The 27,131-nt window shown below is 39.9% G+C and overlaps 1 protein-coding gene and 1 long non-coding RNA gene across 2 annotated transcripts; both read right to left on the reverse strand.

The window, feature by feature from the left end:
• Positions 1-4,618: 4,618 nt before the first annotated feature.
• On the reverse strand, positions 4,619-17,022 carry LOC122461178. Its single transcript, XM_043519689.1, has 10 exons — positions 16,923-17,022; positions 15,271-15,476; positions 14,411-14,499; positions 11,837-11,911; positions 10,979-11,110; positions 9,927-10,076; positions 6,950-7,116; positions 6,155-6,216; positions 5,315-5,407; positions 4,619-4,680 (listed from the first exon to the last, which is right to left on the reverse strand). Exons 2-8 carry the CDS (start codon positions 15,464-15,466, stop codon positions 6,210-6,212), a joined length of 816 nt encoding a protein of 271 aa, XP_043375624.1. The 5' UTR covers positions 15,467-15,476; positions 16,923-17,022; the 3' UTR covers positions 4,619-4,680; positions 5,315-5,407; positions 6,155-6,209.
• A 6,861-nt stretch (positions 17,023-23,883) lies between these two features.
• On the reverse strand, positions 23,884-26,590 carry LOC122461179. The gene is made up of 3 exons (XR_006282960.1): positions 26,511-26,590; positions 24,726-24,878; positions 23,884-23,983 (listed from the first exon to the last, which is right to left on the reverse strand). It is a non-coding gene; the product is annotated as an uncharacterized LOC122461179 (long non-coding RNA).
• Between the last annotated feature and the right edge of the window lie 541 nt (positions 26,591-27,131).

The following is a 27,131-nucleotide window of genomic DNA, read 5'->3' on the forward strand; positions in this document are numbered from 1 at the left end:
AGAGATTAATTTTGCAGTTGGTCCATATTTTTATAATGGACTGAAATAAACATCTGGAATAAAACACCTGTGAACTTTGGTGTGCTTGAAAATCCTGATCCAAATTTTTCATCTTGGGACCACCTCTACTCTGATCCCCCTCTAATACAAAATGTCAGTGATTTTACATGTACAAGTGCATTTGAATCTCTCCAAACATGAGATGTGAGCTAGCCAACTGACCTATCCAGAAAAATAAGTAGTTTGCTGCTTGCAACACTACACACGAAAATGGGGTGGGGGATGAAGAGTGGGGGACCTCATGCCCTTTGGAGGCTATTACTGGAAGCTCTACCTTCAGGAGATAAAAGGGGATTAACCCAGGGAAGACACAAGTAGACAACATGTAAGCACTTGAACAACTCAATACAACATTAGTCCAGGCAGGAGTCTATTAGCAGTGTCTGATGGAAGCAATTGTATTATTTATTAAACTGACAAGATCAATCGGCTGCTTTATACCAGTATAAAGAGAGCTATTGTACTTTCATGTCCTTTTAAACACAGAGAATAAAGTGTTCCCTGGGGTGCTTTCATGAGCTGCCTTCAATTAAGAGTTCTTAGAACATTTGATATTGTCAGAGATCAGCTTGCCAGAACCCTGAGTGGATTTGCAGCTTTCACAAAAGAAACGAGGATGACAGCAATTATAATTAAAAGTAGGCTGGAGAATGAAGGACCTTACCTGATGAGTACTTTAATTACTGTACCTAAAGGCTAGGCTGTCAAACATGGGGGAATTGACCTGCTTTTACATCGTTGGCAGAAATGTCAGAATTGGCATTATATTATCAGTGACTGATGCCAAGATGTTATTTCTCTTCTCAAAGTGCTAATTTTGGGGAGATATTTGTGCTGCTTTCTAGAATGTCAGCAATACAAAGGAACAGAGTAGTACCCTAACTCTGAAAAGTAGACAGTCCATAACATAGTCAGAGCCAACATGGAGGTGTAAATTATCAGAATAAGACTAAGTATTTCACATCCCATGTTTAAAAATACAAAAGGAAATGCCTTTGCACAATATCTCCGATCTACAAAGCACTATGCAATTTGGATCCTGGCTACCTTAGCTACTGTCACCTTAGCCACTGTCTTTTTCACCATGTTTTATCCCAATGGTTGAGATCAGCAGGGGCGCATCAGCTAGCAAACTATAGATTAAAAGGTCTGGGAGCTGGTGCAACGGGGTTCTTAGTAACAGGCTTTTGACTCTGGAGTTTGTTTTCCTCGTTGGACTAGGACTGGCTTCCTTATGTCATTTTAGATCCTGATGTATGTGATTTGATACCTTTGTGCACACACCAAGAGGTGCGTTTTATAAACTGTAAAATAATAACTAGTTATTTAGGGTGGATAAAGGCTGTTAGTTCCAATAGCATTTGTGCTGAATTTTGATACCATTAATGCAAAAAAAAGCGAACATTATTCTGGGATGTATTAGTAGGAGTGTTGTAAGCAAAATACGAGAAGTAATTCTTCCACTCTACCCCATGCTGATTAGGCCTCAACTGGAGTATTGTGTCCAGTTCTGGGTGCCACATTTCAGGAAAGATGTGGACAAATTGGAGAAAGTCCAGAGAAAAGCAACAAAAATGATTAAAGGTCTAGAAAACATGACCTATGAAAGAAGATGGAAAAAATTGGGTTTGTTTAGTCTGGAAAAGAGAAGACTGAGAAGGGACATGATAACAGTTTTCAAATACATAAAAGGTTGTTACAAGGAGGAGGGAGAAAAATTGTTCTTCTTAACCTCTGAGGACAGGGCAAGAAGCAATGGGCTTAAATTGCAGCAAGGGAAGTTTAGGTTGGACATTAGGAAAAACTTCCTAACTGTCATTGTGGTTAAGCACTGGAATAAATTGCTTAGAGAGGTTGTGGAATCTCCATCATTGGAGATTTTTAAGAGCAGGTTAGACAAAAATCTGTCAGGGATGGTCTAGATAATACTTAGTCCTGCCATGAGTGCAGGGGACTGGACTAGATGACCTCTCGAGGTCCCTTCCAGTCCTGTGATTCTATGAAAATAAATTTCTATGCTGTCATGGAACTTTCTGAAAATCTGAATGCCACCATTATCCCATACTTCTAGATAACAGATCAATAGAAATGTATACCATCTACTTTGAAGCCAGAAAACTAACTTTAGGAAGCACCAAATCCATTCGGGACATAGAGACACAGGTCTCCTTCATAAATATCTTATTTTTTTCTATAATATCATAACTGTCAGTATATAAGCCTAGCAGAATCAGAGCTTTCATTGCAGCTCCATTAAGCTAACTCCAGCTGGACCAGCAGTTGCTGAGCACCATTATGCTTTCTGCATCCGCTCTGGAAGATTAGTCTGCTACTTTTGCAGCACACCCTGAGAAGAGACTGACACCAGACTCTGATCTCAGCTATAGCTGAGTAAAGCCAGAGTAACTCTATTAAGCTCAAATCCATGGAGTTACTCTGAATTTACACTGTTAATAAGCTCTGAATTTTGCCCCACATCAAACCCAGTTTTCTTGTTTGCTGCTGCCAGGCTCTTACTGGTAATATAGAAAAATAAGGTATTTTATGATGGGGACTTTTCAGCCGCGAGGTTTGAATTTCATGACCTGACTACTTTCCCCCACCCCAATTTCAGTAATAAAGGCAAACAGAGTTGAATGGGATGCTTTGCCTTTGTTCAATTATATTCCCCTTTAACCTTTTATTTCCCCTCTAATTCAAACGCTTGTGGAATACAATGGCCTGGTTCTTTGAAAGATAAGGTACAATCAATTCATTCATGAGCATTAGCCAATGGGGTGCTCACAAGAGCACAAAGAGTGAAGGATCCCCTGCTCCAAGCTTCATTTCTGAATGTACAATAGGCTATTGCCAAATAACTGAATTTTTCTGTAATATAAATATTTGTAAATGTAATCTCCAGTCTGCCCCCGCTTTATCCCCACTGAATCTAATGGGCCTCATGGTCAGTGTTCAACATCAGTGAGCCTCTGGAGTCAGTAATATAGAAAGGTTTGGCTTTAGAACAAAGTTTAAAAACAAGCAGGGCCTGTGCTCCACCTTCAGGTCAGTGAAGGACATTGCATGGCAACAATGTTTCAACAAATATTTGTCTGAAGAATTAATACACCTCTTGGGAGGGCAAAGGCATTTGTTAGAAACTTCTAAAACACTAATATTCTTAGTCAATGGAACAGACCATTCCTGGTTCAAAAACAGAGTGGCAATTTTACTAAACACTGGTAGTTAAATTCTGCCCCATTTATGCACCAGACAATCACATTGGAGACAACAGGTTGTAAACCAAGAGAAATTTAGAAAGAATACATCATATTTCAACAAATTTGAGGCCCTTAGAATTTCACAGTTGCCACATGTCCACTTCATGGCTGTCACTAGACTCCACTGTGGTCATTCAGAACATCCCAGCAACAATGGAGATAACAGAATACAGATTTTCCTGCTCCAAAAGCACAGGCCCCTACCGCCTGAGCTCATAGAGACCCTTCTTTAGCTGTTAGCACTATAGGGTCTGACTGTAACACTGAACAGACCTGCTTCCATTATGGCAATGACTTGGGATAGAGAGCTGTTAAAATCATCTAGATTTGTCAGGAAACTGCTGATATTGGCACTTGCTCCGATCTCTTGCTGTCACTGGGAGAGCAGGGGAGCTATGTGGAGAAGGTGCTCTGGCTACATCACTGCATCATATGGGGAGTTATTCTGTAATAAGAATTCCAGGTTAACTCCCTGTGCGGACACTCTTATTCTGAAATAAAAGTGTTTTCTTCTGAATGAGATTAGATTCCAAAATGGACTAAGAGTGCCTTATTCATAAATGAATTCAACCAATTCAGAATAAGGCACTCTTAATCTGCAATAAGAGCATCCACAAATGTAGTAAATCAAGAATAGTTAATCCACACCCTATTTTATTCCAGATTAATTTTCATGTGTAGATAAACACTTAATAAGGGAGACTCCAAGGAGTCCTCCTAAGAGTCTAACTATAGAGATCGTGCCTACAGCATATTTTCCGGCTCATCCAAAACTATAGATATGTGGCTAGGCAATATGATATATAGAGTGGAGCTAAATAGGCATTCACTCTAGCCATATTTCTATGACTGTGGGCAGCTGAGGACCATGCTTTAGGCATGTCTGCTATTATCAGGCAGTACACTGTGGGGGAGATGAGGAAAATCAAGGAGGGGGAAAGGTTAGTGAGGAAACCCTGGGGAGCCAAAGAAAAGCAGGGGGAGGGTAGATACTTGGTAGCGGGGCAAAAGAGAAAGTGTGCAAATAAGTCACTGTATGTTCAAACATCCAAATTACATCACTGTATGATGTATAAGGCTCCAGATTTCTGGGCCTGCAGTCTTATCAGCTATGATGACATTCAACAATTTATACTGTTTATTTAATTATAAAAGAATTTTAGTTCCTATAAGGTTTATCATGAGTTATTTGATTCATTATTGCAAAATGTTTATTGGGATCACATTGTGAAAAAAAGAATGTTAATGTCTACCATTTCAAGTGCAAACTTATAATAGAATTGGAATATCTGACCTCACCTATAGGAACAGCCGAATGGGCCTGGGAGACAGTCTTGGGGTCTCTAGCCATCATGGCGTTCTGATTTTAAAAAAAATAAATCAACATTTTTCTTTTTTTAATAAACAAGCGGGGAGATACAATGCAGTAGGCTGGCCAAACTTTATCCGGCACAGGCCACAAGAGCCTCAGCACAATAACCTATGTGTATTAAATGGGGCAGATTGTAGCTGTCTGAAAGTTAGTACAGAGGAGGTGAGATCTGTGGAGACCACAGGTTCAAGCATGTAATACTCCATCTTGAATACTGGGACCCTGCACTGTTAATCTGCCAAGTTTGTTAATACTAGCTACAGAATTTCTTTCCCCCCCCCAATTCTATTGGCATGGGCAATTCTGGAAAAATCTGCGAGATAGCCTGATTCACATGAAAACATTAATCATTTGTTTAATAAATCTGACTTAAGATTTGTATTTAGGTCCTTCAGAAGCAAAACTTGATTCTCTTCTGAGTTATCGTCTTATAGAATCACCGATTTAAAGGAGGCTTCTGTGTATTATTAATATTAATGAGTTTTCTGAATGAATAAAAAACTTCCACTGTGAAACTGGAATCTAAATGGATCACTGAGCTCTGCCATCCTGCCATCCAACAGCAGTTGAGGTAAACTGGTAACATTTTCAGGAAAGCACCTATGTTTGCAACAACAGGTACCTGCATCTCTGAGGAAAATCTTTTATGTTTTGGTGTATGTGTCTTTCTCAGACCGGCACCTTCTGAACTGGATAATTTCCTGGGCACAAGCTTCTAAATCATAATTAAAATAAGGCAAGTTTAAGAACATACTATATAAGAGCAAACTCCACAAGTAGGGAACACCCTGTTTAGTAGCAAGGAACATATTTTTAAAATCATATTAAATTGCTATGGGTTTTTATGAGAGATGGGCCCAATCAGAACCTGAGATCTGAACCCCTCAGTTTTGGGGACACTCAAAATCCAAATCTGAATTTGGAATTTTGTGAGTTGAGCCCATCTGTGGTCTGTTACTCACAACCAACTATGTTAAGAGATCATTAAGGTTGCAAAGGCAAGCACTCAAAGTTAGAATATACCAAAATTAAGGTAGTCTGTATGACCCAATCTGGCTTCCTTGTACATTTGCATTATAATACAGTCTTTAAATTGCATGATCATATACTATGCCATTTTTTTCCACAAGGCCCCTGCCTCATTCAGTGCACAGAATTCATGGTGCTCATGAAGATGAGCAGTTATTTAATATTTTATGTTCTCTGAGTCCTTACTGCTTAAAGTGTGGCACTAGGATTTATTTACTGCACACTATTCACACCCTATTCTGAGTACAGAATTATTAATTTCCTCCTAGACTTTTCTATGGCACTTATCATTAATGTATCTTAGCTACCAATTTTAGGATTGTTGTACGAACTTAATAAAAACCCTTCAGAAATAGTAATCACTGTTTATGACATGCGTCATTGTGAATGCCCCACTAATACCAACTGTAGCATTTATGGTGATGGAGAATACCTTTTCTTTGCCAGATGGAAATCTGTCACTCATTGAAGCTTTTTTCTTCCTTTTTTCAGAACCTTCAGAACAGGGACAACAAGAACCTGTAATGTGACTTGTTTCTGTGAGGACTGTCTGCATGGGCATGAGTGTGTGGATCAGGAAAGAGACAGCAGAGCTGAACTGTGCACTGAGTGCTGAAGAAGCGCTCTATGTAAGCTCGAAAGTTTCTCTCACCAACAGAAGTTGGTCTAGTAAAAAAGATATTACCTCACCCACCTATCTCTCTCATATCCTGACACCAACAAGGCTTCAACAACACTGCTGAGTGAATAACAGATCTAGAAGGCATTTTTCGAATATGGGGCAAATCCTGCTACTTACTCATGTATGTACTCCCACTGAAGTCAGGTCTTGCATGAGTAAAGCAAGGAGAATTTGAACAATGCTCATGCTCCATCTCTAATCAAGTAATTACATGTTAGTATAATAATAATTTTCCCTTTTGTAGCATCTTCCATCAGATCTTAAAACACTACCAACATGAATGAATTAATCCTCATAACACTTCATGTAAGCATTATGTATCCATTTTACAGACAGAAAAGTTGAGGCACAGACAGTTTAAATGACTTGGCCATGGTTATCAGGAAGTCAGTGGCAGACCCAAGAATAGAGCTCAAGACCCTGATCCTGCACTATGAACGTCAATGTAAGTTTTGCCACTGATAAACGTAGGCTCATGCCTGGGGAGAATATCTGTAGAACTATGATATACAATAAAAGCCAACAATAAAAGAAGACTTTTAATACCTGTTTTTCTCTTCATCTGTAAAGTCTGAGTTTTGTCCAAACAGAAATCTCCCTCTGTTATAAGATTTTTCTCTCCTTGTCTGTTTCTTCACTGATTTGCTGCTGTTCAGTGCTTGGGATTTGCTGTAGCAATTCTTATCAGGGGATTCACTCTCAGCTTCAGCAACCTGAACGAAAATAAAGCAGTCAAGTGTTGGTTGTTAGGGAGAGGAAAATACCCAGTTAAAAAAAAACCCTCTCATCCCTTATTTTTGAAACTATCAGCTTGCAACATGGCAAATCCAGTCAGTACTGATTAAGGGCAAAATCCTCCTTTCAGAACCACATTGTGGATCTTGCCTTCAGTATTCTGTGGTCTCTACCACTGTGGATCTCACTGTCAGGAGTTCCTATGCATAAGGAAAGCCCAATAAGCAAACTGAGATCTGTTATATGGAGATGAAATAAAAATATTTGCCCTAAATCCAGGCAATTAGAACAATATTCCATTAAAACAGCCTTTGGCTGCCTTTCCATAAGTCTCTGTGATGCTGCTTGTAAAACCCACAGCTGTATCATAGACTCATGGCCTTTAAGGTCAGAAGGGACCATTGTGATGATCTAGTCTGACCTCCTGCACATTGCAGTCTACAGAACATCACCCACCCACTCCTGTAATAGACCCCGAACCTCCGGCTGAGTTACTGACATCCTCAAATCATGGTTTAAATACTTCTAGTTACAGATTATTCATCATTTACATTAGTTTAAACCTGCCAGTGACCCGTGCCCCATGCTGAAGAGGAAGGCAACCAACCCCCGCCCCCAGGGTCATTGCCAGTCTGATCCGGGGGAAAATTCCTTCTTGACCCCAAATATAGCAATCAGTTAGACCCTGAGCATATGGACAAGATCCACCAGCCAGACATCTGGGAAAGAATTCTCTGGAGTAACTCAGAGCCCTCCCCATATACCGTCCTGTCTGCAGCCATTGGGGATTTTTGCTACTGGCAATCGCCAATGGGCCACATGCCAACATAGGCAGTCCCATCATACAATCCCCTCCATAAACTTAACAAGATCAGTCTTAAAGCCAGTTAGGTTTCTTGCTCCTACTGCTCCCCTGGGAAGGCTGTTCCAGAACTTCATTCCTCTGATGGTTAGAAACTTTTGCCTAAGTTTGAGCCTAAACTTGTTGATAGCCAGTTTACAGCCATTTGTTCTTGTGTCCACATTGGTGCTTAACTTAAGTAACTCCCCTCCCTCCCTGGTGTTTATGCCTCTGATGTATTTATAAAGAGCAATCATATCTCCCCATAGCCTTCTTTTGTTTAGGCTAAACAAGCCAAGCTCTCTTAGTCTCCTCTCAAAAGATAGGTTTTCCATTTCTCGGATCATCCTAATAGCCCTTTTCTGCACCTGTTGCAGTCTGAATCTTTCTTAAACATGGGAGATCTAAACTACACACAGTATTCCAGATGAGATCTCACCAGTGCCTTTTATAATGGTACAAACACTTCCCTGTCTCTGCTGGAAATACCTCACCTGATGCATCCTAGCTCTACATTAGCCTTTTTCATGGCCGCATCACATTGACAGCTCATAGTCATCCTGCGATCAACCAATACACCTAGGTCTTTCTCCTCCTCTGTCACTTCCAACTGATAAGTCCTCAGTTTATAGCAAAAATTCTTTTTGTTAGTCCCTAAATGCATGACCTTGTACTTTGCACTATTAAATTTCATCCCATTTCTATTACTCCAGTTTACAAGATCATCCAGATCTTCTTGTGTGATATTCCAGTCCTCCTCCGTATTGGCAATCCCTCCCAACTTTCTGTCATCTGCAAATTTTATTAGCACACTTCTACTTTTTGTGCCAAGGTCAGAAATGCAATAAGATTGGTCCCAAGACCGATCCCTGAGGAACTACACTCATAACCTCCCTCCAGCCTGACAGTTCACCTTTCAGTATGGCCCGCTGTAGTCTCCCCTTTAATCAGTTTCTTATCCACCATTCAATTCTCATATCAATCCCCATCTTCTCCAATTTAACGAATAATTTCCCATGTGGAACTGTATCAAATGCCTTACTGAAATCCAGGTACATTAGATCTATCTACTTCATTTCCTTTGTCTAAAAATTCATTTATCTTCCCAAAGAAGGAGATCAGATTTGTCTGGCATGATCTACCTTTTGTAAAACCATGTTGTATTTTATACCAATTACCATTCACCTCTATGTCCTTAACTATTTTCTCTTTCAAAATGTGTTCTAATTTTTGTTCAAATTTTGAACAGTATCAACTGCACTGACTTTTATTCAGTGAAAAGGGCTAGTATTTGTGGTTTCATTCCAGTGCTGTGAAGAAAAAAACCCTAAAAAACATTTATATTATTAAACTCTACCCTGTATTTGAGATGTAATCCCAGGGATTAAAATAGAAACATTCCAAAATTACTTTCTGGGATAGAAATGCACAAGGCAGTGACAGGCATTCTTGATGAGATGCATGTCACGCTAAAGTCCCAGGCATAGAATTTACTTGTGCTTGGAGTTCTTCCAGCAGGTGTCCCCATAACAAAACAGAATTATGATGAATTATTGTGAACTCTAAGTACACTAGCTGTGTGTTAGAAGGCCCGAGTTTAATCAATGCACTTGAAAAGGGACCTCAAAATGATGTTGCCAATATACACTTGAGTCATCAGCATTTCTGCTTTCCACCTTGATAAAAGAAAAGGAGGACTTGTGGCACCTTAGAGACTAACAAATTTATTTGAGCATAAGTGAGCTGTAGCTCACGAAAGCTTATGCTCAAATAAATTTGTTAGTCTCTAAGGTGCCACAAGTCCTCCTTTTCTTTTTGCAGATACAGACTAACATGGCTGTTACTCTGAAACCTGTCACCTTGATAAAGGTGGTGTTGTGTTGAAGGAAGTCAGACATGACATACTGCTGGACTCTGTACAGAAGTGTGAAATGGTTTCATACAAACCTCTTCCTCAGGCTGGGCCTCTGAACATACACTGAGTGGAGAAGAACATGGGGAGATTCCAGACTCAGGTATTTCCAAATCCACAGCCTCTGCAGGTCTGGGGCCAGGCAAATATTTCATATAATCAGTCAGGATCATTCTTTCAAAGACCGTGAGAAAAGAGTAATGACTGCTTTAGTTATACCATTTGCTACTACACCCTATACACGTTAAGAGAATGTTATAGGGAAGCTTTCTGACAGGCTGGAAAACAGTCCTTATTAGAGTGAGAAGGGATCTCAGGATGTTTGAGAATCAATATTTCAAAAGACAGGATGCTTAATAAATGCACCTGAGAGCCTCTGATGCTCCCACACATTCCCTCCCTGGTCCACACACAAACTTCCTCCTCTTAATGGGCTTAACTCTCCACACCCAGCTCAGTGGCAGCTATTTGGGAAGGGGCGGGGGGGCTGGAAGGAGAGAGGAGGCTTTGAGCTAGCTAACCTTCTCCAAACATCTACATTCCTATTTAAGAGATGAGTTGCTGCCCACTCCCCTCCATTCTGGTGTTTTTACAGGAGGAGAGGGCAACCAGAAAGCCCACTCCTCCATGAACTACCATTTGTGGGTATGTGAAAGTCAATGGGACTTGGGCTCTTAAGTGCCTAAATCAAAGTTGAAAATGGGACTTAGGAACTAAGTCACTTATGTGCTTTTAAAAAATTTACTGTAGATCTAACAGGCAGATGTTCAGAAGGTGAAGAGAGTGGGGTTTTATTTCCACCCTGGACCATTTTCAGAGGTGATGAGCATCTGCAGCTCCCTTTGACTTCAAGTGAAGTTTTGGGTGTACAGCAGACACCTGGTGTGCAGGGAATAGTGAAAATCTGGCCTATAGGGTCAGACCTTCAGCTGGTATAAATCAGTTTAGCTCCACTGAAGTCAACAGAGTTACATCAATTTACACCAGCCGAGGATCTGGTTCAAGGTTTAGGACGCTACCAGATTTACTTTAGTTCTTGAATAAACAGAAGTAAAAGAAGGTAGAACTGTATAAAGAATCCCTTACTTTCTGCCTTCTCTTGCTCATCTATGCTGAGAGGTCCAGGCTGAAACAGGAAGTCAAATATCTTCAATGAAGTCGCTGAGATACTGGGAGAACAATAAATCCGGGAAGGGGCCAGTGGCAACTTCCAGGACAGATGGGGGATGACAGAGGAGTATACGCATATAGCAATGTTTCTTTGATGAACAGGTAATAAAATGTTAAATTAACACAATACTTGCAGGTTCACATTGCATTAATGAATTTCCCAACCAACTCAGTAGAACACCCTCCTTTATATTTTGAGTCCTACCTAGGTTGATTGTGTCCCTTTTGGGATTACAGATGCTCTGTTTTTAGGGCTAGTCTACACTAGAAGCACTACAGTGACATTGCTGTAGCACATCTGATGTAGATGCTCTTTATAAGAATGGTCTGTATTTTTAATATATTTAACACTATTATAAATGCTGGAGGCAAAGCGGGGCTTGGGGTGGAGGCTGACAGCTTGTGACCCACCATGTAGTAACCTCGTGACCCCTTGAGGGATCCCGACCCTCAGTTTGAGAACCCCTGCTCTATGCTGACAGGAGAGAGCTCTCCCGTCGGCATAATAAAACCACCTCCGCAAGAAGCAGTAGCTATGTCGGTGGGAGACATAGAGCTGTCCACACTGGCACTTAGGTTAGTGTAACTTACCTCGCTTGTAGAGATAGCTTATTCACACCCCTGAGCGACATAAGATATACTGACATAAGTGGTACTGTGTACAAGCTCTTAGAGATACTTACATTTCCTAAGGGGATCAAAATGTCTCATCACGTCTTTACTTCAACACCATTTTCAGATTTCAAAGAAACCTAAGTATTCAACTGAGTCTAACCTTTTCTTCGCCCATTGGTGAAACCAGCAATTTTGTTGTCAAGTCACTGGTGAAATTAAATCCCATGTAAGGCACCTAGAGAAATGGGAAAAGGTTGATGCTCAGTAATCATAAATCTGTGAGGAAAATGTTTCCCTTACACACATACACACAGCTTGGTGAGGCATTCTTTTTGGTGCCACTCATACGCATGGGTTTCTAGTCATCAAGTCATCAGCTGTGTCACATAAAAACACTGTATATGGTCCATAGATGCAAAGTCTCATTGGAAGAAACATTTAGTTTCAGTGGGTGAAATTTACCCTCCCCATTGGCACAAGACCTATATGCCACTCATAAGTTTAAGCAAAGCTCAAGTGGTGCACAGACCTACATACTCTCAGGAAAGTGCTGTTTGTGTCTCTATAACTCCTGAGGGAATTCTGAGCTACTGCACATGCGCATAATTAATGAGCACCACTTTTTTTTTTCCACAGAAAAAGCTTCTGCTGAAATATTGTTGCGGTTCCACCATTTTCCCACAAGAGGGCACTGTGGCACAAGAACAGCAGCAGCTCCCCACCAGGGAAGGAAGAGAAAGAGCTGCCTTCTTTGCAGTGGATCTGGTCATGATACAGAGGCTATGGGGAGACAGACAGTGTGGGGACTGGGGGGGGCATCAGACAGGGGCTCACAAGGGCTAGTGGGGGAGGACAGACTGGGGCAGGGGCTGAATGGGAGTGGAGGCACAGGGCCACAAGCGGGAGGGAGATTCAGGGCCACATGGTGATGGGGGAGGGGGTGCAGAGCTACATAAGGACAGGGTGTGGCAGGTGGGGGCACAGACACACATGGGGACGGGGACGGGGATGCAGGGCCACATGGGGATGGAAGGATGGACGGACATGTGGACAGGGGGTAAAGGACACATGGAGGTGAAGGGACACATGGGGACGGGGCAAATTTGCCTGACTGAATGGGAGAGTCTGGGGTCAGCCAGGGTCTGCATGGGGAAAGCTACCTAATAATCCTTCCACACCCCCCACAAAAACCTGTTCCATACTTTTCCCACCCATATCCAACAACCCTCCAAGTTCACACCCAGGCTCCTTCCTAGCAATTTACTTCCCTCTCCCTCAGCTCCTCCGTTACCCCTGACTACCCCAAGCCTTTGCTCTGCTTCTGAGGGGTGTGGGAAATATGGTCCTGTATTGTAGTTTAAATTAATTATTACTCAGAGTTTTGTATTAATATGCCTAGTAAGAAATCTATTTGTCAAAAAAAAAATTCCTGAATCTTTTTTGTTGTCTGTATTGTTACGGACATACTCGTTGACAAGTATTTTGAAATAAATGACCAAAAAAATTGAAACTGGTGTGATTATATTGTTTTATTTTGATAAATAAAATCAAATTAGAATTGAAAATATTATGTGCAGAATTTTTAATTTTTTAAATTTTTTGGAGTACCCAGGAGTACTCTATATCATTTGTATTAGGAAGAGGCACCAACTATGACATATTAACTAAGAATGTAGACGAAAAACTCAATGCTTGCTACCTGGTTAAATTGTAGGAAATGTGGCTATTTTATCTTCCATACCACTATGATCCAGAATTTTTTTGGATGGAGTTTTTAAATTTACAATGTGTAAGGTCCTCGTCACCAGTATATAGTGCTGTGAAAATGTACCTATAAGAATTTTTCTCCACAGTTTTTAGAATAAAATCTTAGCAGATACATAAAGAATATGTGATAAGTATATAAATCTGTATTAGAGCTGGTCAAAAAACCAACACACTTTTTTCCCCAAAAGTTTTCATGAACATTTCACTTTTGTTTTTCCTTAAAATTCCAAACTTTAATGAAAAAATGATAAACATTTCATAATTGGATTTTTTTAAAAATCAATTCCATAGTGGTAGAACTTGAAAAATTGAAAAATGTTGGCAAAAATTTCATTTAATATTGAAATTTTGTATTCTATATTTAATAGGTAGAGAACATGTCAGTTTGGAGTACTTGCAGGTTAGCTGAAAGTACAAATAGTTATAAATGTGGATAGTTGAACATGTTAGTGACTTATAATAAATCTGGTACATATAGAGGGAGTTATGTTCAGAAATACAAACTCCCACAAATGGAGAGAGATCACAGTCAAGTGCCAACTCATTCATCCAGTCTAACACATTTTCTTTCCCATGTAATAGGAATAGTTCACTTTTCTGGAGTATGCAACCATCTCTACTTTTAGAGGTAATGCTTATAGTGAAATAAACTGCGACAATCAATCTGCTAACTGAACAGATTTTCTTATTAGGAAATACATATCCCAGCTCTGGGTTTTACATAATATTTTTTCCACCACCACTTCCTATTACAGAAGGTCAGAGAAGAATCTGCCTTAATCCTGGAACTAGGGCAGGAATTATTGTTCTTCAGTGTATCTAGCACACGGTGGCAGACTTAGCTGTTGGTATCAGACGTTCTTCAGTGGAGCTGGTTTATGTTGTGTCTATGACGGCTATGGCTCATTCAGAATTGTTTTCCCTTGTATATTTGATAGCAGTATGGGTTCAAGCAATTAGAACACACCAGATAAGAGTCCACGTCAGTGACTTTGGAGACATCAGTTTTTCCTTCCTTTTGGTAATTTAAAGCTTGGTTTTCATAAATGAAGGACTCTGGTGAAGATATCACAATATCACAAGAGTGGTATTTGTATAAATATATTTAAAAGGGCCATTGCCAAGACAAAAAGTTATATATATAATATCCTTATCTGTGTTAGTACACTTAGATTACTTAAAAATGAAAAAAATTACAAATTTGATGTACTTTTTACTATTGATGCTAGGTGTGTTTTGCATTCACTCATCCTTTGAGTTCATTCAGCTCAAATAGTAAACATAGACTGAATTGTATCTGGATTCATTTCCGGATCCTATGCACAACTAGAACAATGCTGTTATATTTGGACAGCAAATGTTGTAAGAAAAAGTTTAAAGTAAAAAAAAACGTTTTCTTTTAAATGTGGAAAAAAATCATGAAAACATTTCAAATAATATTAAGATTTGTAAAACTATTTTTTGTTACAAAAGTCAAATTTGGGTCTAAATGACCCAAGATTGTTTGACTTTTAGAAGAATAAGCCCTTTATAATTTTCTTCTAAAAGAAGTCAAGCATTCAACTCTGACTTGTAGATACTATATGTCACTGTGAAATAAGGGCTTATGTAGGAAAGCAACACCCAGTAAAGTGACCAAAGTTAGACTTAAATCTAACTGTGACCCAAAGTACCATCAATTTATGACTATCCCTTTTGTTAAAGCACTGTTCACAGCTAATATGGTGCAATATATTGTGCAGACACTGAAAATCATAACAAATGGTTAAAAAAATCTGATTCCTAAAGAGAGTAAATGTATCCACGTAAGACTATCTGATGTCATACCTGTTGCTGAGATTCCAGAGACATCTATATCTGTCGCTGAGATACCCAGTGCCTTACTGTGAGGCAAGATGTAAAGATCATATCTGAAAGCCACTAAAATATCTCCAGAACTATTCAGGAAACAAGCAGAGCTGAGAGTGTTATCAAGAAAAATGTTGGCCAGCAAATTCTTGTGAATATGCCAGAGTTTCACCATGTAGTCCGCACTGGAAAATAAAGGAATCAGAATTATCTTGTGAAATAGTCTTAATGCTGATTTTAGTAATTCTTTGTGGGTGAAATTTTCCCTTGTACAAAGGGCCAACATGAGTTGGATGCACCACTTAATCCCACTAAATCATGAAGTAGGGTTTAAGCGGGACATAAGTGGTGCAAAGGTTACATGTGGATTTCTGCCCAGGGAAGAATTTTACTCTGTAGGATCAGTGAGAACCCATAAGGAGAGGATTATTCTGGGTTACCTAGTAATTTTATTCCAGTCACAAAAAAGTAGATTTCTTTAACCAATAATAACCAAATTAACACTACAAAAGCAAAGACATTTAGAGTTCAGGAAGGAGCAGCATTTTATCACAGGGACTTTGATGCAGTGAAAGAATTTACTTAATATAGCACCTACAACGTCAAAAACAATGTAATAAACTAATAAGCCCTTCCTCCATTTCTGAGAATGGGTTTAATTCCAACAGATTTTTTTAATAGGAAAAATGTATTCCAGATGACTGAATGTCCTGAAGACAGGAGGCATCTGTATAATCATACACTTGCTGTGTCACAGGCAGCTGCCGTGCAAACTCCTCCAACTATGCACCATCTAGTAAACCTCATTCCTGTTCTGAAGCATTTGCCTCTAAGAGAAAGAGGAGTGTTCAGTCTCTGCATTCATTGTCAGCCTTTGATGTCTCTGCTAAAATTGCCAACAAAGATTCCAATTAATTGCTAATTGTGAAGGAAGGTTTTATGTTGGCCAATAGGAACTGAACTGAAACCCACCAATACTGGTGCAATTTCTTTATATTTTATTTCCTTTAAACAATAGCTTAGCTTGCAAATGAAATTTCCATTGACAAAGTATATGTGAAAACAACGGGAAGTACTTGTGGCACCTCAGAGATTAACAAATTTATTTGGGCATAAGCTTTCGTGGGCCAAATAAATTTGTTAGTCTCTAAGGTGCCACAAGTACTCCTTGTTGTTTTTGCTGATACAGACTAACACAGCTACCATGATGAAATGTATATGTGGTTATTCAGATGCTTCCCTGGACTGGTTTGATTATCTCTGAAATCTCACCCCCACATTGTTCCTATCCTCCTGCAGTTCTACTTACACTGATATTTCCTAGGTATTTGCTAAATTGAAAATAGGGATGAATTTGGTCCATTATGTCCATAAGTAGTATTCCCAGCATCATTCTTGGAAGGATTCTAATAATGCATAATTTTACAGTGATACCAATACCAAAGTGATGTTACCAAGCTTGAGTTTATTGCGTGGAAAACCTATTGCACCAGCTGTAGGAGTATGAAACACGTTATCAGCCAAATGATAGGTTTTATACGTTTCATATGGATGTACTTGAGCTTCCATCCTGCACAAAACCCATTTGATTACTGTATAAATAAGGAGATGATGTTCAGTGCTTCACCTACCCACATCTTAGAAAGAGAGAGAGGGTCTTGCAGGCATCCACTGCTACCACAGGGCCCTTGTGATCATTTTCAGAATCATGACTGATATCTGGTTCTTCATTTTCCCTTTAGAGACAGAGAAATATAATTTGGACATTCTGAATACCTGACTTTGAATTCCTCTCCCTTGATTGTATTGATGGTCACTTCACATGTCATTGGATAAGTAGTTTTTCCTAGCTTTGCAATGGAGTTTCAGATTTCACTTATAACCATGTCATCATGAGGAGTTAATGCTCTCTATACTGGTAGTGTACAGGGAAACACAACATTTGCTAAGATTGCATTAATGTACAAGGCTAAACTCAATTCGTAGAATTCAATTTTTAAAATCAAAGTTATTTCCACTGTACAGACCTGCTCCTTGGGTTGGGAGTTCTGCCAATATTCCCATGCTAGATGCAACCTTGTTTAGATATGGATGTTGTTAGTACAGCTCTAGTAATTTTCCTGACCATTGTGATTATGGAGTTTTTTCTCAATCCAAGAACCATGTTAGCAAATTTGTGCTATTAAGCCCACCTACATTACAGACTTTTATTGAGATTTTAACAAGGTTATAACATGGTTGACTCCATACTATCAGATGGGGTTAACACAAAGAGTGAGATCCTGATCCCATCAAAGTCGATGGCAAAACTCCCATTACTTCAACTGGGCCAGAATATCATTCATGATTCCTAAAATGAGCAGGCAAAGTGTTTTGACCTCACTCATGAGCAGAGCTGTAGCATAATTGTCGACCTGTAGCCAAGTTATAATATGGTATTGCTGCTATGTGAAGAGCACTGTTTAATTACATCAGTGTAACCAGGTTTATCAATCGTCCTAACATAACTCTAACTTCCTTCTACAGGAGGATATCAAAACAGTCATTACAGGGCTGTCGATCTTGTACCTTTCACCATCATAAAATTCTCTAAATTATATTTATAAAATAAATAATATAAAAAGAAGACTGAATAGAATTAATCTCATTACACGCAGAGGCCGTTGCCAACTCTACTCCCACAGCCTTCGATTTGCATAGTATTATTCATAACACCTTCAAAATAGACAATCCTTTGCCCCTGGCACCTGCAGCTGAAACAGTATGGAAGAGCTACCCAGCCTTCCCAGAATGCACTGTTAAAATTATGATTCCAGGCAGTGTGATGGGTGTGGGTGGGCCAACAGAGTGCACAATACAACCTCACTGCTTTTTCTTATATCCTATTTCAATGTCCCGGCCTTTCATTTCTACGTTGCTTTCATAGATAAGCATTTTGAGGCAAGGCCTTTTCCTTCTTATATGTCTACAAAGGATTTAGCATGCTGTTTGGTGTTATACAAATAAATAACAACAGTAGATCCACAGACTACTGGACCACCAATACCACAATGACAGTCAGTCTAGGGGAGCAGTTACATGCTAAAGCCTTGGACATGTCAATATAATGATGCTCTTGGAGATGTCCAGGCTCAGTTCAGGGACAGAGTTAAGTCTCATCTACACTAAAAATATAACTATGCTGTACCAGGATAGGGGAAAACAGGGTTCTAAACAGGTCCCACAACACAGGTGTAAGTGGAATGCTGAAAGGCCCTACCCATCTACAAAGTCTATGTCATGGCTTTGAATAGGACTAAAGAACATAGTTCTCAGAAAAAGAATCCTGGTACAAACCAGTGAGGGAAACTATTAGTACCTTAGTAAGCAATAAACTGTTTAAATGTGTTTTTGCTTGCACGATTTCAACTACAGCATGGGTAGGGTCAACCAATTTTAGAGCCAATTAAAAAAACAGATGAGATAAAATGTACCTTTGTATCTCATGTATAATACAGATGTGATTCAGTAAGAAAAATGGAAGACTTCTAATAATCAAAGTGTGTGAGAGTGGCATTTACATAGGCAGCAGGCCATTTATGTGCAGAAATCAGGTTAGACCCAGAAGAAACTCCATTTTGCCAATCATGTGGATGTTACTCAACGTTTTGAGAGAGCCCTAGGCTCAGCCCAGCCCTTTATGACGAGAAGGCAATATAAATGTGAATGTGAAACTTATTTTATTAAGCTATCAATGTTTACTTTATGAAAAGTGCATGCGCTCAGTTCTGATGAAACCACAGGACTGTCAGTTCACAGGACATCATGAGAATTGTAAACAAGGTCCAGGTCCCCCGGAGAAGGTGAAATTAGGGGCTACTCTATACAGAGAGTGCACGTCAAGCTGGGGTGTAAATCTATGGCACTTTTGCCTGCCATACACTAACTGGCCACGTGGACCTTACTACCACATACTGTTTCAAACAGCAGTATATCAAACCACAGTAGTGTAGTTGGGGATAAATGCTGGTATAAAATGATTTTACCTACTTCTCATTTGGGGAATATGGAGATTAGTACAGTTAGTTTATCCACTGTTTTTGTACCACTACACCACTGCAGAAGCCAGGTCAACATGAGAAACCTGCATGATGTGACACTGTACCTACCCCGTAAGGCATTGCAAACCTTTCCCAAAACACCCTGAGGCTAGTTGCGCAATGGCACAGCTACCCACAGTGCACTGCTCTCTGTGTCGATACAAGAGCTGCCAGCGTGGCTGCACTCTGCTGATAGAAGGAGAATAGTGTGGACATGCAACAGCCATTTAATTAACACGCGTTAATTAAAGAGGGATTACTTTTGTCAACAAAACTCTGTAGCGCGGACATAGCCTTAGTGCTGGCAGGCTAGAGCTAGATTTACACCTTCGCTTGCCTCTCACTAAGTCGCTGTATAGACAAGCCCTACCTTAGCTGCCATGAAAATCTGTTTTGTTAACCTTTCGAATTTGGGTTGCTATCAATCATTTACGTATCAGGAGTTCTCATAGAGACCTGTCTGGTTTTGGCATCCATTTGATCTTCTCTTTATGCTGTTTCCACAGCAACTAATACTTGAAAGAAAATCTCTTAGCAAGCTAGTTCTTCAGATTGTCTCATCAGATAGGGATACAACAGAAGTGGGGGCTCCCGGCAGGTCTGAGAACCACTTATCTACATCTTTCTTAAAGAAGGTTTCAGTGTTGTTGTTCTGTTTCTGTCTTTTTCTTTTGACAAGATAAGCATCAGCACTTCACTTTTCTTTACTAAACAATACTCCCTAGGTCTATGTCTCAGTAATGATCTTGTTGTTAAGTGGGCTGTGTAGACTAAATACCTCTAAAAAGTTTGCTTTCTACATTAAATTTCTAAATCACATACAATTTGGATATTCTGTTGTAAACATTACTCCAGAAAGTGATTGAATAGTGGCAAAATACCCTTGCGGAAACAAAAGATACTACAAACAGAGATAGCTCTGAGCTGTGAAAATCAAATACTGACTTCCCCGAAGTTGAAAGGGGTTCATATCCATCTTACAGAGCTTGACCAAGTTGGGAAGTTGAATCAGGAATGAAGTTCTCCAAAGTCTGAGAGGATTCAGACATGGAGTTCCAGTTCTTTACACAATATTTCAGTGCTGTGTAGGACTAGGTACAGGATCTAAATATCAAGTTGTTTTGAGAAGGAAAAATATCTCAGTAGCTGTAGCAGAGAATACTAAATGGGCTAATTACGCATGTGGTCTTCTCACTGCGGGTTGGCTGAAGCAATGTGGGGTTGAGTTTTACTTTTGTCTAGGGCCCTAACCAAATTCACGGTCATAGGATTTTTAAAATCATACATGTAATGATTTCAGCTATTTAAATCTGAAATTTCACAGCATTGTAATTGTAGGGGTCCTAACCCAAAAAGGAGTTGTGGGGTTTGCAAGGTTATTATAGGAGGGGTTGCAGTACCGCTACCCTTACTTCTGCGCTGCAGCTGGTGGTGGTGCTACCTTCAGAGCTGGGCAACTGGAGAGAGGCAGCTGCTGGCCGGGAGCCGGTTCAGAAGGCAAAGCTGCAGCCAGCAACAGTGCAGAAGTAAGGATGGCATGGTATGGTATTGCCACCCTTACTTCTGTGCTGCGGCTGGCGGGGCACTGCCTTCAGAGCTGGGCAGCCGGCCAATAGCTGCCGCTCTCCAGCCACCCAGCTCTGAAGGTGGCGCAAGAAGTAGGGGTGGCAATACCACAATCCCCCTAAAATAACCTTGCAACTGCCCTGTAACTCCCTTTTGGGTCAGGACCCCCGGTCAGAGACCCCACTGGTCTCTTCTATGAAATCTGTATAGTATAGGATAAAAGCACACAAAAGACCAGATTTCATGGTCTGTGACGCGTTTTTCATGGCCATAAATTTAGTAGAGCCCTATCTATACAACATAATAAGACTGCAGGTGCTAAATTCTAGCTTTTTGTTTTTGCCTTGAACACCAGTGTTATTTTGCATCTCTGTTCAGGCTGGCTGCATGCCCCTACCAGAGCCATCTGCACAGATTAATTGTGCCAGGATCATGAGTAATTCAAGTAGGGAAGGGTGAGTTAGTGACTGCAGGCAAATGAGGTGCGGAGATGGTGGGATCTGCACCAATATATGCCAACCACACCCTTAGTCCCCTCAACCAAACCTGGTTGTTTTGGGTGGGCCAGGATCAGGGTGCCACAGCTGAGCCCCTGATTGTCTTTCTGGGGAATCATTATCCATAGCTCAATATCCAGAACTCAGCCTATTGTAGTATAGTTTAAAATATTCTGTGTCACATGAGTTATATGAACAAGAGAGAAGAGTGCTAATGGGTACTATGCAGAGAAGTAGGGAGCATAGAACATGACCCCAAAAACAAAAACATGGACCAATATAGGTTTCAGCAAAACTTTGCCCCTCTGTAGAACTTGTATATGCTCTTTAATACAAGAGCATGAATAAAACTAGGTGAAGTATTTGTAGCAAAAAAAAAATCTTATTTGATTACATAAGACCTTTTATCTACTTTTGAATAATTCATGAATGAACTTCAATTTCTAAGAATTTGTTATTCAAAATTAGCTAATGAATGTTTTATGCAAATATATTTCCACCTCAGGATTCTCCTCACAACTCTTCACTGAGGCTTTTGCTTTGAGTATTTGCAATTCAAGCTGTGTGCCTGGTCACTTATCTCGTGTGTTATTTTTTCTGCTCCCTTCCTGGATGACTGAACTTTTAAAAACAAGAATAGGGTTCAAATAAATCACTCAGGCTGTTCAATCAATGTCAAAATAACTACCCATAAACATTGCTGGGATGAACCTGTATTGTGAAAACTTTCACATACTTATCAGATAATTTTTTGCCATCTTCAAATATTACTGTGAATAACAAAAAAATCACCACTACAAATGCTGCATAAAGCAACTTTAAAAAGATCCCCAGATGCTGAAGTGAATTGGAGGTTTTTATTTCAGTGACTGTTCAAGGATAATTTTTGCAGTACTGGACCTGCCTGAAGCACAAACACCACAGAGTGCACAAGGTTCAATTTCTGATTACACACACAAAGCCCTGGTAAAGTTCCTGCTGGCTGGACAGTCACAAGGCTGTTGTGTTTGGAGCCCACCTCTTTAAGCCCCTTGAGTCTGAACAGAGGCCAGGCATTGCCTGTGGCTGAAGTTTCTAGGAGGAGGCCGCTCAAGAGAATCTACTACCATAGGTAAAACTTCAGTTTGCTGACACCCTCTTCATAAACTAGGGAGGCAGATTTGGTCTGGCCCCACCTCAGTCATGAGTAGTGGTGGGGCAGCCAGGCCAAAGTTGAGTGGCATTGCAACCTTGCATATGGGGTCACAACACAACTCAAATTTGGCTTGTCCATCCCTTCATCATGAAAGAGGATGGCCAAGCCAAATTGGAGTGAATGGCATTGTGACCTGGCAAACTAGGTTATAACCCCACTTAAATAGAGTTCAGCCACCCCTCTGTCATGATGGAGGCATGGTTGGGACAAATCGGCCCTCCTAGGCAGCTTCCCAGAAATCTGCCACCCTAGGCAGCTGCCTGTGTTTCTAGGCACACTCTTGGGCTGCAGATCCTCTGTCTAGTACCCCTCCTGAGAGCTGAGACCCCACAGTCCAACAGCTAGATGCTGGGACTAACGCAACCCCTCAGACTTCCCATAGCTTAAACACATCCCCTCTCAGAATTGCATGATGGTCTGGGTTTACAATTTAATAGCGAAGCCCACCGACACACTGACTTTGCACAGAATTCTAAACAAAATTACTTCTTACTTAGCACAACAGATCCACAGATTGACAAAATAATAAAACACAACCCTACGCATTTTCCCACCTCAGGTTCCTCATCCCTCTCTGGAGAGTTCTTTGGGCTTGGACAGGATTCTCTGGGGTGTCCAGGATCCTTCTCTTGCAGCTCGTGGTTTCTCCTCAGAACCATGGAGCCTCTCTCTTTGTCTAGGTCAGCTAGCTTTCTCTGACCTTGGTTGACTCCCCTAATAAAAGGGACACCCCTGCAACAAAAGCAAGCTCCTCTCTTCTGTCCAAAGCTTCCTGTGTCTTTCTCTGAGAGTCCCTTGCATTTATATGTTTCCCCTAACAAAACCTGGTTTCTTTGTTCTGCTTCTGGAGATTTTCCACTAACCTCACTATTTAATACCTAGGTATGATTATGATTATTAAAGTCTGAGTACGATCTTCAGAATTTGGCTCAAATTCTGAAAGAAGAGAATAGCAAAATTCTAATTCCACTCCCTCTGTCAAATGGAAAATTACTCCAAATAAATAGGAAAATATTATTAAGGAATAAATACTGCAAAAAACTACTGAGTAAAAATTGAGCAAGTGTCTTAGGATTTGACCCTTCAGTTACAGTGATTCACTTAATAATAGAAAAAGTACAATTCCCATTACGAATAATACCATCAGATACCATCTCATGTTTATACCTTTCCATCAGCAATGAAACCATCACCCAAGACTTCCAACCTGTGGTGACAGAGAACTATTATTCCTTTGTTTTTCTAATGAATCTTACCTGGCTTTTTCTCATTTTTCTCCAACAACTCCACTGGGCCTTCTTCAATATGAACATCGAAGACATGTACAGCTCCAGAATGCAGACCAGTGAACTGTTCTGAAACTCCAAAAATCTAAAATTACTTTAATGTTAGCATTTACAGTTTCCTGACCTCATTTACTAATGGGCTTATTTTTAGCTCTTCCAGATGGGTGATTGAAGACACATGCTGTACCAGGAATTGAGATGGTACAGGCCCACTCTTGTGCCATCTTCCACCCTGGAGGCCTAAAAAGACTGCTACCCATGATACATGCAATGCCCTCCCAATTCTGATCTACCAAAATACCACCCTTCAAGACTCTCTTTATGACTCACCTCTTCTATGATGCCCCAAAGTATTGTTCGTAACAGTGATTATTACCAGAGAAACCTTTTAATGTAGCATCAAGACATGCACATACCAAAGCTGAAAAACCACAAGATCTTATTCTTGTAATATATGCAGTTCCTCACCCTACTTCACTTCCTACTGTTCATTAACCCCACTGATCACATCACATCTACATTTAGATCCTTCCCTAACTGGGGCAGGGTTCTCCCCAGCCCCAATTGAAAAGCACTTAGGCACACTTTGTAGAAATAAACAGGGAACATGGGATTTGTTATACCAAATCAGAGCAGTGGTCCCTCTAGCGCAGTAGCCTATCATCAACAGTGGCCAGTACCAGAAGCCTTGAAGGAGATGCCAGAAACCCAGCAGTAAGCAGTTAAATAATAAAATAACTGCAACAATCCCCTCAACGATATACTGTATATTTATACCCGCTGATAATCCACAATTATTCTTGATACTCACAATCCTGGTGAAAACCATAGTTTCATTCGAGATATTGATCTGGTGAAGCAACTGCAGGGCAGGTAAACTCCAGATCTGCACCAGTTTGTATTTCAATTCCTGGCACGTATTTATCAGTTGATGGTGATCTCTATCATTTTTTTATTCAATTACCTAAAACAGTGAGTGCTGGTCTTTAATAGGGGCTATTCTTTGGCAGACACATACTTGATAGATAAACCAATTAATACACAAATCTGGACCAGAGCCCTGCAGTGGGACTGGGATCCCATGGGTCCCACAGGACCGGATGCAATAATAGCAGGAGTGGGCAAAATTTTCTTTGCTGGGATTGGATGGGGGGGTGGAAACAGATTGGTAATTTGCAGGAAAATACTAAATCTTTTTTTTAAAAAATAAAGGTTTTAATATGTACATGTAAGCGAGAGATAGAAAGAGATTTGATGTCTATTATAACAGGCATTAAAGTATTTTTACATGGTTTAAGCAAGATTGGTTTTATTCTTTTAGTGGTATAAATTATGTCTGAATTCCATTATATATATATATATATATATATATATATATATATATATATATATATATATATCAACTGACCGTTTGTTTTTTCAGTAGCATGGAGTATCTGTATCTCTTCCGGGATTTGTGGATCTAAGGTTTTTGTGGGTGGGAGAGGGATAAAAATGCAAGAAACAATGTGGGAGAGGGTGGGAGTGTGGGAAAGGGGGGCTGGACCAGAGTAGGATTAAAAAAATAGTCCCGTACAGGGCTCCAGTCTGGACCCTATTACCATATAAAGTAAAGGAATGTTAATTTACATTTGTTACTACTTCCAGTCTCATCCCTTTGCTCTGCCAGTGAACCCTGCCTCACTACTCCCTTTCTATCCTTCTCCCTCTCATCTTCATTTCTCCCACACAGTCCCCTATTCCTGGAATTCTCTTCCTGTAGTAATGCAAAAGACCCAGCCTCTCTCTCTTTTTTTCAAATTGCTCCTCATAACTCAGTTTTCCCACAAAGACTACAAACACTAATTCCTCCTACCCACTATAGACTCAACACATATCTGCTTACTCAATAAGTTCCAAAGGCCAGGAACCTTTCTTCTATGCCTCATATGATGTTTGTCATTTCATATGCTAGCACTGTTGGCCAGATGGGGTGACACACCTACAGCATTATTCTACTATAATTACCAGTTAAGTATGCCAGCAGGGGACAGGGTATCTGCTTAAACCTTCTTGACAAGGGAAAAACAGAGGGATGGAAGAATTAGTATAGAATTTGTGTACGGGACTCAATGACGCATCTAGAAATCCTAGCTGAAACGACAACAATTTGTAATAATGACTCAGTTTGTGAGTGAGATATTGAAGAGTATGTAAGTAATGTAGCTCCCTTGAGAAGATTCCAAACTGTGAAAAGCTCTTGAACTCCTTTGTATTTGATAGTGAAGTTGCTCTGCCTTTGGAAATAGTGGACCAAATTCAGCACACTTACTTCACTGAGGTTAATGGAGCTATTTTGCATTTACACCAATATTTCTGAGTCAGAATCTGGCGAATCTGTGCAAGAATAGCCAGAATTATTCTGTAACATTGTGTGTGTCGTAGGTTACATTTCTGAAGCAAGACAACTGATTGGTCTATACATTTGGTATTAAGGACAGCCATAGTACAAGAGAAGAGATAGTTTCTTATTTTTATATCTAGCCATATCCAGCTATGTATGATTTATTATGAAACTCTTAATAAAAGAAAGGCTGTAAATTCAAAGTACACTTACAGGGTCTTTATAGACCTTCATCTCATAATATACTAGATTTTATATTGTTTTGTGGATAAACAATAGGATTCTTCCATCCTATTCAAAGAGAATTGCATTATACTCCCACAGATGAAAAAACAGACCATACTATCAAACACATTGCACATGTAAATCTGAAAAACTAGACCAAGGCCATGTTGGCAAAACTAACACAACTGGAAAAAACAGTGAACAGAAAACACTTTATTCTACATGCTCATTTCCTAATGACTGTTAAAATAATATAACCAATATAACCAAAACCAATGCAGCTTTGCAGTGAGTCACATCTTGTCAATCAGTAATGTAACACCTGCATTACTAAAGAACAGGCCACGGAATCTAAATTGCATCACACATCCGCAGTTGCAGAGATTTCACCTATTCCCCTTCCACTGGCCACCTTGCTTAATATATTTATAAGAACACAATGCTATTTATAATCAATTCACATTTTTGGAAGTACATTTCACAAGGTTCCTTTTCCTTACATAGGATAAGAGATCTAGAGGAAGATGCAGAAAATTGCTCATGTATATAAGAATGCCTCTGGTCAGGGAGATACTGATTCAATGATTTTAACTGTTTTTTAAAAAGATG

The sequence above is a fragment of the Dermochelys coriacea genome, chromosome 7, assembly GCF_009764565.3.
Source record: "Dermochelys coriacea isolate rDerCor1 chromosome 7, rDerCor1.pri.v4, whole genome shotgun sequence".
Taxonomy (NCBI): domain Eukaryota; kingdom Metazoa; phylum Chordata; order Testudines; family Dermochelyidae; genus Dermochelys; species Dermochelys coriacea.

Bases quoted from the DNA above. Each gene is read 5' to 3' on its own strand.
- LOC122461178 (XM_043519689.1), bottom strand. From the start codon at position 15,466: ATGGTGAAACTCTGGCATATTCACAAGAATTTGCTGGCCAACATTTTT. The intron at 11,111-11,836 runs GTTAGACTCAGT...GTCATCCCCCAT, and splicing joins CACCAATGGGCGAAGAAAAG to CTGTCCTGGAAGTTGCCACT. The intron at 7,117-9,926 runs GTTTGTATGAAA...ATTTTCGTTCAG, and splicing joins AGGCCCAGCCTGAGGAAGAG to GTTGCTGAAGCTGAGAGTGA.